The sequence below is a fragment of the Entelurus aequoreus genome, linkage group LG10, assembly GCF_033978785.1.
Source record: "Entelurus aequoreus isolate RoL-2023_Sb linkage group LG10, RoL_Eaeq_v1.1, whole genome shotgun sequence".
NCBI lineage: Eukaryota > Metazoa > Chordata > Actinopteri > Syngnathiformes > Syngnathidae > Entelurus > Entelurus aequoreus.
The window spans coordinates 46,389,581-46,401,452 of NC_084740.1; the positions used below are offsets into that span (position 1 = coordinate 46,389,581).

Here is an 11,872-nt window from a genome sequence, read left to right on the forward strand (position 1 = left end):
CTACTGACGGTCCCTGGCACAAGGCTGAAGCTTAGAGGTGACAGAGCTTTCGCCGCTGCTGCTCCCAAGCTCTGGAATGACCTACCTCTGAGTGTTAGACAGGCATCCTCTCTTCCTGTTTTTAAATCTCTCTTAAAAACATACTTTTATTCCATGGCTTTTAACACTGAGTGATATCCATCCTGTTATGGCGCCCCATAATTCACCTGCTGTCAACCTGTTTTTATGTTCTATTTATTTTATTTTATTTTTTATTTTTTTTATCATACTCTGTTTGTGTTATGTTGTGTTGTGTTTGCTTGTTTCTCTTGTGTTATCTTTTAACCTGCCCATTGTACAGCACTTTGGCTACCGCTGTGGTAAATTTTAAATGTGCTTTATAAATAAAGTTGATTTGATTTGATTTGATAACAAGAAAAAAATTTAAATATCATATTATAACAATAAAAAATTTAAAATATTATAATATTACAAGAACAAATGTCAAATATAATATTACCAGAAAAAATTTAAAATATCATAATTTTACAAGAAAAAAGTAAAATATCATAATATTACAAGAAAAACATTTTAATATCATAATATTACCAGAAGAAAATGTCAAATATCATATTACAAGAAAACATGTCAAATATCATAATATTACAGAAAAAAATTCAAATATCATAGTATTACAAAAATTTTTTTAAATATCTTAATATTACCAGAAAAAAATTAAAATAACATAATATTACAATCCTTTAAAAAAAATATCATAATATTACAAGAAAAAATGTAAAATATCATATTATTACAAAAATGTTTTTAAATATCATTATATTACAAGAAAAGATGTAAAACATCATAATACTACAAGAACAAATGTCAAATATAACATTGCAAGAAACATTTTAAATATCATAATATTACCCAGATTCCGATCTAACAAAGGTCTTAACTCATTCTCCTTCTATGCCACATCAATGTGGAATGCACTCCCAACAGGTGTAAAAGAAAGGGCATCTCTATCCTCCTTCAAAAGCGCACTAAAAGAACACCTCCAGTCAACTTCAACCCTAAACTAAAACCCTCCCCCTTCCACATCCCACCTCCCCGGATTGTAAATAATGTAAATAATTCAATGTATATACTCTGATGATTATCATGTGTGATGACTGTATTATTATGATAGTATATATTTGTATCATGAATTGATTAACGTGGACCCCGACTTAAACAAGTTGAAACACTTATTGGGGTGTTACCATTTAGTGGTCAATTGTACGGAATATGTACTGTACTGTGCAATCTACTAATAAAAGTTTCAATCAATCAATCAATCAATCAATACAAGAAAATATGTAAAATATCATGATATTACAAGAAAAAATGTAAAACATTATAATATTACAAGAAAAATGTAAAATATCATATTAAAAGAAAACAATTTAAAATATCATACTTTTACCAAAAAAAAGTAAAATATCATAATATTACAAGAACATTTTAAAAATATCATAATGTTACAAGACAAAATGTCAAATATCATAATATTACAAGAAAAAATGTAAAACATCATAATGTTACAAGACAAAATGTCCAATATCATAATATTACAAGAAAAAATGTAAACTATTATAATATCACAATACTTTTTTTCAAACATAAATAATACAAGAAACATGTAAAATATCATTAATATTACAAGGAAAATGTAAAAAAGTATCATAATATTACAAGAAAAAGGGCAAATTATTGTGAGAGTAAAGTCATAGTATTACAAAAAAGGCATAATTTTATAACACATTTTTTAAAAATGTTTTGAGACTAAGGTCATAAAATGACAAGACATAAAATAAATAAATAAATAATTAGTGTGTACATTTAACATTCCGCACTCCATCCAGCTGTATAAAACACTGGCCATACAGCAATAGATGACATCAGTCTATTACCTGTATAAAACACTGGCCATACAGCAATAGATGACATCAGTCTATTACCTGTATAAAACACTGGCCATACAGCAATAGATGACATCAGTCGATTACCTGTATAAAACACTGGCCATACAGCAATAGATGATATCTGCCTATTACCTGACACCTGACATGTCAGCTACTTCTCTTTGTTAACAATGTCTATTTTCTATTTTCTGCTGGATCTACTCTCTAGTTTATGCTGCTGCTGCTGTCACATATACACTGGTATGTTATAGACACAATATAATATATCTGTATACTGTACACATATTATGTATATAGGCCTTTAAATATCTACAACATGCATTACAAGAACAACTTTGCTATCTTCAACTGCTTTGAAATGCAGAGAAAACTACGTGTATGTTGTTTACCACATCAAGAAGTGTAAGATCAGCACTGTGTGACAACATTTCAACAAGAAATGGGCAACAAACGATGTTAGTATCTGCTTTCAAATATTTAGGATTTTTAATTGATGACCACTTGAGTTTTAAGGAGCACATTCAGTATGTTGTACAAAAACTGAAACTTTTACTGGGATTTTATTTAGGAAACAAGTCTTGTTTTTCTTTTACTGTGAAACAGAAATTGGTGGAAACAACCTTTTGACCTGTTATTGACTATGGAGATGTGTTGTACATGAATGCTAGTCTCCACAAGCTGGATAGTGTGTACCACGCAGCATCACCAACTTACTCACCATTGCGTATTATACTCAATGGTTAACTTACTCACCATTGTGTGTTATACTCAATGGTTAACTTACTCACCAATGTGTGTTATACTCAATGGTTAACTTACTCACCATTGTGTGTTATACTCAATGGTTAACTTGCTCACCATTGTGTGTTATACTCAATGGTTAACTTACTCACCATTGTGTGTTATACTCAATGGTTAACTTACTCACCAATGTGTGTTATACTCAATGGTTAACTTACTCACCATTGTGTGTTATACTCAATGGTTAACTTACTCACCATTGTGTGTTATACTCAATGGTTAACTTACTCACCATTGCGTATTATACTCAATGGTTAACTGGACATCTTTATGTGCTGGACGCCTCAATCATTGGTATGTTTTCATCTACAAAAGCATTCTGGGTATCACTCCATCTTATCTGTCTTGTCTTTTAACAAAGAAACAAGGAAGTCACAATCTTGGTTCAATGAATGTTGTGCAATTTGTCGTCCCCAAAGTAAGAACTGAACTGGGCAAGAAAGCATTTAGGTTTTCAGCAGCGAAGGCTTGGAATAACCTACAATCCAATATTCAACTTCAAACCCTTGTTACGTTGAATGAGTTTAAAGCTTCTGTGAAAGGATTGCAGTCTACCTTGTCTGTATGCACATGTGTCACGTCAGCAAGTTTTAATATTGTAAATATCATGTTTTATGTATATGTTTACTGTTTACCTTGTGTGTATGCACATGTGTTATGTCAGCAAGTTTTAATGTTGTCAATGTGATGTTTTATGTGTTGTTTACTGTTTACCTTGTGTGTATGCACATGTGTTATGTCAGCAAGTTTTAATGTCATACATGTCATGTTTTATGTGTTGTTTACTGTTTTTAATGTAACCTTGCTGCTGCCCTCTTGGCCAGGTCTCCCTTGGAAAAGAGATCTTTGATCTCAATGGGATATTACCTGGTTAAATAAAGGCTAAATAAATAAATTAAATAAATATATTTTCTTTCTTATATCGCTATATTAGTCTATTTATACCTGCATTGTCCTTTCCATCCTTACACTTTCCATCATTGTAACTGAGCTACTGTGTTGAACTATTTCCATTGTGGATCATTCACCTTTGTCAAGTCTAAGTCTAAGTCTAACAAGTTGTCTAAGTCTAAGTCTAAGTCTAACAAGTGGTCCAAGGCAGCCATCTTGAAAACATGTGACATCTGTCACCAATCGCGTCGCCTCATTAGGAGGCCGACATGTGGATGACATCATCACTGTGTCGGCCATATGGTCGTCAGGACAATGCCACATGACTGAGGAGGGTTGTAGTGAGGTGTGCGGGACAAGGACGTGTCTACACGCCACAAACATCAAATCTCTTTCCCTTTTCACTGCTTACTAACTCTTTCCCTTTTCAGTGCAGAGAAGGTTACAATAGCATCACGTGACAGCATGATGACAACACTCAGCTAGCATCACATGACAGCATGATGACAACACTCAGCTAGCATCACATGACAGCATGATAACAACACTCAGCTAGCATCACGTGCTAAAGTGCATGATGACAACACTCAGCTAGCATCATGTGCTAAAGTGCATGATGACAACACTCAGCTAGCATCACGTGCTAAAGTGCATGATGACAACACTCAGCTAGCATCACGTGCTAAAGTGCATGACGACAACACTCAGCTAGAAAAGCCTGCTTGTTTTGCAGCAGGGCGACGCCCACAAAGGGAAATAAACACCACACTCGCCAAACTTCCATTAAGTAAACACTTACACATTGCTTTAGCATCTAAGCACTCTTTAGCATCTTAGCACTCTTTAGCATCTTAGCACACTTTAGCTTTGCACTCTTTAGCATCTTAGCACACTTTGGCATTTTAGCACTCTCTAGCATCTTAGCACACGTTAACATCTAAGCACACTTTAACATCTTAGCAAACTTTAGCATCTTAGCACTTGTGAAGATCTTAGCACACTTTAGCATCTTAGCAAACTTTAGCATACTTAAGCATCTTAGCACACCTAAACATCTTAGCAAACTTTAGCATCTTAGCACTCTCTAGCATCTTAGCACCCTTTGGCATCTTAGCACACTTTAGCATCTTAGTACCCTATAGCATATTAGCACATGTTAGCATCGTAGCACACTTCAGCATCTTAGCACACTTTACAGTAGCATCTTAGCACATGTTAACATCTTAGCATACTTTAGCATCTTAGCACACTTTATCATCTTAGCACCCTTTCGCATCTTAGCACACTTAAGCATCCTAGCACACTTTAGCATCTTAGCACACTTGAGCATCCAAGCACACTTTAGCATCTTAGCACACTTAAGTATCTTTGCACACTTTAGCATCTTAGCACACTTAAGCATCCTAGCACACTTTAGCATCTTAGCACACTTGAGCATCCTAGCACACTTTAGCATCTTAGCACACTTAAGCATCCTTGCACACTTTAGCATCTTAGCACACTTGAGCATCCTAGCACACTTTAGCATCTTAGCACACTTAAGCATCCTTGCACACTTTAGCATCTTAGCACACTTAAGCATCCTAGCACACTTTAGCATCTTAGCACACTTGAGCATCCTAGCACACTTTAGCATCTTAGCACACTTAAGCATCCTTGTACACTTTAGCATCTTAGCACACTTAAGCATCTTAGCACACTTAAGCATCCTAGCACACTTTAGCATCTTAGCACACTGTCACTGCTGCCTCCTAAGGAGATGAGCGGTATTGCAAGATCTGTAACCTTTAGCAAGCAAGCTACAATTTCGACACTCAAAAGCAACTTTTTGTCATAAAGATCAACAAACAACGTACAAAAATGAGAAAAGCTAAAACATCGTAATCAAAACGTAACTTCCATTCATCTTTTTAATATTTTTGTTTAATCTTCTCATTTTTGTACAATCCATTTAGCAACTCTACAAGTATTTAAAAAATAGCTAACGTTGGCAGCTAAACTTTACCCAATCGTTATTTAATTAGCTAAGAAGACACCAAGCTAACGCGCCCGTGTTATGTATGATGTAATTACGTCATAACGTGCTGGTGTTATGTACGATGTAATTACGTCATAACGTGCTGGTGTTATGTACAATGTAACTACGTCATAACGCGCTGGTGTTATGTACGATGTAATTACGTCATAACGCGCTGGTGTTATGTACGATGTAATTACGTCATAACGCGCTGGTGTTATGTACGATGTAACTACGTCATAACACGCTGGTGTTATGTACGATGTAATTACGTCATAACGCGCTGGTGTTGTGTACGATGTAACTACGTCATAACGCGCTGGTGTTATGTACGATGTAACTACGTCATAACGCGCTGGTGTTATGTACGATGTAACTACGTCATAACGCGCTGGTGTTATGTACGATGTAATTACGTCATAACGCGCTAAAAGCCGGAAGAGGGCGGGATATAATGTTTGCAACACTTAATATTTCTACTGCGCATTAAGCTCCAAAAACCATCAAACCGATAACAATTAACACATTATATAAAGTTTGATTAGCTAACAAGACATGCTAACATGCTAACACCACATTATATAAAGTTTGATTAGCTAGCAAGACATGCTAACGTGCTAACACCACATTATATAAAGTTTGATTAGCTAGCAAGACATGCTAACGTGCTAACACCACATTATATAAAGTTTGATTAGCTAGCAAGACATGCTAACATGCTAACACCACATTATATAAAGTTTGATTAGCTAGCAAGACATGCTAACGTGCTAACACCACATTATATAAAGTTTGATTAGCTAGCAAGACATGCTAACGTGCTAACACCACGTTATATAAAGTTTGATTAGCTAGCAATACATGCTAACGTGCTAACACCACATTATATAAAGTTTGATTAGCTGGCAAGACATGCTAACGTGCTAACACCACATTATATAAAGTTTGATTAGCTAGCAAGACATGCTAACACTCCAATGTTATGCTTTTAATGGACACAAGTCAACAAAATGAGAGAAATAACATGACTAAAAGAATAAAGTTGGTGAAAAAGTGAAAAGTTGTTACCTCCATAAAGGATCAAGATCCAGTGTTGAGTGTTTTATGTTGGTTTGTGTTCAGCGTGTTGATGTTTCTGTAGTGAAGTATTCTGTGTTGATGTCCCTAAGACTGCTCTCTCTCTCTCGTGAGCGGCATCAAGCGCCGGTGAATCCAAACAACACGTTTTCCTGTTTTGACTTTCAAAATAAGAGCAAACCGCGTCCGCACTTCCGTCCAATGGATTTCGACTTTATTTTTGGTAGGTTCCGTGTTTTTTGTCCTGTTTTTCCATTTGAAATGGCGAGAGGGAACTAACAACACGATTATTATTGCACTGTACGGATAAAACACTGAGATGTGGCGGCAAGATGAAAATATTAGCATAAATGTAGTAAATATTGCACTAGACACGTGGTCCGCGGGGCTGTCACGTGACCTGTCAGGCCTGAAGCATGGTGCGACTGCAGATAAGAAATCAAATCATGTGTTGTGAGAAAAACAGGAAGTGAGTGATTATTATGCTGAATGAATGAAACTAAACATTGAAGAGATTTAATGTGACTTTAGAAGAAGAATAAGAGAGGAGATGTTGTTTATAAAGTTGTTGCTATGGTGAGCTAACTCCAATTGCAATGATCAGCCTGTGTAACCTTGCAGTGCTTCCCTCTGCTGGCCGTACGAAGGATTACACAGCCTCAATGTAAAAAGCATATATATATATATATATATATATATATATATATATATATATATATATATATATATATATATATATATATATATATATATATATATAGGTGTCTGTTTAAATATATCAATCAGATATATATGTTTGTTTATTTTATTCATGTACTTCTTTAAGTGTCAATTAAAGTTTTTCAATATATTAATCACGTTTATATGTTTGTTTATTTTATTTATTTAGTTGTTCAAGTGTGAATTAAAGTTTTTTAATATATTAATCACATCCATCCATCCATCCATCCATTTTCTACCGCTTGTCCCTTTTGGGGTCCCGGGGGGGGGGGGGGGAAGTTTTTTTTAATTTAGTTAGTTCTTTAAGTGTCAATTAAAGTTGTATATATATTTATCACATATATATGTTTGTTTATTTTATTTATTTACTTCTTTAAGTGTCGATTCAAGTTTTTGAACATATTAATCACATATATATTTTGATGTATTGTATTTATTTAGTTCTTTAAGTGTCAATTCAAGTTGCTAAATATATTAAACACATATATATGTTTGTTTATTTGATCTATTTACCAGGGGGGGCTTGCTGCCTGTACAACAGCTTGCCCTCCATAGTTCCATGCCCAGGCCATGTAGATCCACTGAAGAGGTCACTCCAGCGCCACTTTAAAAGAACATGGGAGATGAGCAGATACCGGTTCTAAGCCCATCCGATTGGGGAAGGAAACGGGTGCCAGGGGGCATCTCCGTCGGTGGGAGGGACCATCGCAGTCCCACTGTGCAGCTACTGCCCGCCTCAAGCTCGGCAGCCCACAGCCAGTAAAGTGCTGCTCCGCCATGGCTCACCTGCTCCACTGGGTGCGTGGACATTAGAGTGGGCCAAAAAACACCCGCAAGCAGGCAAAACAAAGAAGGAGAGATCATCAAAGACCCAAAGGAACAGTCCACCTCTCAGATTTGCAGGCTGGACTGTCAGGTCAATCAATGTGCCCTAGCTTTTCAACCGACCCCCAGCAAGTCGACGATGCAAGAAAGACTGCCGCTATCGACAAAGAGCTCTCTCGGCTAAACGTTGACATGGCCTGGCTGCAGGAGACTCGTCTCGCGAACAGCGGCACCATCAAAAAAGAGAGCTACACCTTTTTCTGGAAAGGAAAGCCCTCTGACGAACCTCGCCAGCATGGTGTTGGCTTCACGGTTAAGAACACCCTCGCCGCCTCCATCGAGCCCCCCACTGGTGGCACGGAGAAAATCCTGTCCCTCTCGAAAGGATGTCAACATCTTCTGGGCCAGCGACAATCATCAGCGTCTACGCCCTGACGCCGAGAAGGACAGGTTTTACGAGGCGCTGGACGAAGCGATATCCAGTCTCCTAGCTCAGAAGCACTCCAACTCCTCAGGGACTTCAATGCCAGAGTGGGAGTTGACCGCGAGGCCTGGCCCTCCTGTCTTGGACGTGGAAAGACGCTTGCTGGAGCTCTGCTGGTACCGAGGCCGCGTGTCACCAACACCTGCTTCCCATGCAAGGACATTCATCAGGTCTCCTGGAGGCATCTGCACCTCGTCTTCACCAGGTGCAGAGATCTCGCCAGCGTTCTCCTCACCCGCACCTACCACAGCGCTGATTGTGACACAGACCACTCCCTCATCGCCAGCAAGGTGCGTGTCGCTCTGCGGAAGATGCATCACGCCTAGAAGAAAGGTCGGCCACACATCAACACCTGCAGCGTCAAAAACATCATCAAGACGCAGCAGTTCCAGTGCCAGCTCAGGGACACCTTGAGGGAGACACCTGAAGACGACACCATTGACTCCAAATGGACACACCTGCTGGACGCACCAGTTCCAGTGCCAGCTCAGGGACACCTTGAGGGAGACACCTGAAGACGACACCATTGACTCCAAATGGACACACCTGCTGGACGCACCAGTTCCAGTGCCAGCTCAGGGACACCTTGGGGGAGACACCTGAAGACGACACCATTGACTCCAAATGGACACACCTGCTGGACGCACCAGTTCCAGTGCCAGCTCAGGGACACCTTGAGGGAGACACCTGAAGACGACGCCATTGACTCCAAATGGACACACCTGCTGGACGCACCAGTTCCAGTGCCAGCTCAGGGACACCTTGAGGGAGACACCTGAAGACGACGCCATTGACTCCAAATGGACACACCTGCTGGACGCCGTTTACAGCGCAGTCATCTCTACCTATGGGAAAAAGGAGCGCAAGAACGCCGACTGGTTTGAGGCCCACTGGGAGGAGATGCAGCCGGTGACCGAGGCAAAGAGGAAAGCCCTGCTGGCCTACAAGACCACCCCAAACCCCAGCACGCTAGCACGCTAGCCCGCTAGCACGCTAGCTGCAGTCAGAACTGCCAAGAAAACAGCTCAGCAGACTGCTAGTCGCTGTGCCAACACCTACTGGCTCAATCTATGCAGCACTATCCACACAGCCCAGGTGCGTTAAGCAGGTAACGTGCGGAGTTCCCCAGGGTTCGGTTCTTGGCCCTGCACTCTTTAGTATTTATATGCTGCCGCTAGGTGACATCATACGTGTTAGCTTTCACTGTTATGCTGATGACATCATACGGTGTTAGCTTTCACTGTTATGCTGATGACATCATACGTGTTAGCTTTCACTGTTATGCTGATGACATCATACGTGTTAGCTTTCACTGTTATGCTGATGACATCATACGGTGTTAGCTTTCACTGTTATGCTGATGACATCATACGTGTTAGCTTTCACTGTTATGCTGATGACATCATACGTGTTAGCTTTCACTGTTATGCTGATGACATCATACGTGTTAGCTTTCACTGTTATGCTGATGACATCATACGTGTTAGCTTTCACTGTTATGCTGATGACATCATACATGTTAGCTTTCACTGTTAAGCTGATGACATCATACGTGTTAGCTTTCACTGTTATGCTGATGACATCATACGGTGTTAGCTTTCACTGTTATGCTGATGACATCATACGTGTTAGCTTTCACTGTTATGCTGATGACACCCAACTCTACATGCCCCTAAAGCTGACCAACACGCCGGATTGTAGTCAGCTGGAGGCGTGTCTTTATGACATTAAACAATGGATGTCCGCTAACTTTTTGCAACTCAACGCTAAGAAAACGGAAATGCTGATTATTGGTCCTGCTCAACACCGACATCTATTTAATAATACCACCTTAACATTTAACAACCAAACAATTAAACACCTATTTAATAATACCACCTTAACATTTGACAACCAAACAATTATACACCTATTTAATAATACCACCTTAACATTTGACAACCAAACAATTATACACTTATTTAATAATACCACCTTAACATTTGACAACCAAACATTTATACACCTATTTAATGATACCACTTTAACATTTGACAACCAAACAATTATACACCTATTTAATAATACCACCTTAACATTTGACAACAAAACAATTAAACACCTATTTAATAATACCACCTTAACATTTGACAACCAAACAATTATACACCTAGTTAATAATACCACCTTAACATTTGACAACCAAAAAATTAGACACCTATTTAATAATACCACCTTAACATTTGACAACCAAACAATTATACACCTATTTAATAATACCACCTTAACATTTGACAACCAAACAATTATACACCTATTTAATAATACCACCTTAACATTTGACAACCAAACAATTACACACCTATTTAAAAATACCACCTTAACATGTGACAACCAAACAATTAAACACCTATTTAATAATACCACCTTAACATTTGACAACCAAACAATTATACACCTAGTTAATAATACCACCTTAACATTTGACAACAAAACAATTATACACCTATTTAATAATACCACCTTAACATTTGACAACCAAACAATTATACACCTATTTAATAATACCACCTTGACGTTTGACAACCAAACAATTATACACCTATTTAATAATACCACCTTAACATTTGACAACCAAACAATTACACACCTATTTAATAATACCACCTTAACATTTGACAACCAAACAATTATACACCTAGTTAATAATACCACCTTGACATTTGACAACCAAACAATGATACACCTAGTTAATAATACCACCTTAACATTTGACAACCAAACAATTATACACCTATTTAATAATACCACCTAAACATGTGACAACCAAACAATTATACACCTATTTAATAATACCACCTTGACATTTGACAACCAAACAATTATACACCTATTTAATAATACCACCTTAACATTTGACAACCAAACAATTATACACCTATTTAATGATACCACCTTAACATTTGACAACCAAACAATTACACACTTATTTAATAATACCACCTTAACATTTGACAACCAAACAATTATACACCTATTTAATAATACCACCTTGACGTTTGACAACCAAACAATTATACACCTATTTAATAATACCACCTTAACATTTGACAACCAAACAATTACACACCT

General features: G+C 37.8%; 1 protein-coding gene across 1 annotated transcript in view; it reads right to left on the reverse strand.

Moving 5' to 3' along the window:
- zgc:153184 (uncharacterized protein LOC751652 homolog) overlaps window positions 1–6,867 on the reverse strand; it is a 35,916-nt gene extending 29,049 nt beyond the window's left edge. Inside the window, exon 1 of the mRNA XM_062061060.1 lies at window positions 6,724–6,867. Within this exon, the coding sequence (XP_061917044.1) occupies window positions 6,724–6,729 (6 nt within the window). The 5' untranslated portion in view covers window positions 6,730–6,867. The remainder of the gene's footprint in view (window positions 1–6,723) is intronic.
- Between the last annotated feature and the right edge of the window lie 5,005 nt (window positions 6,868–11,872).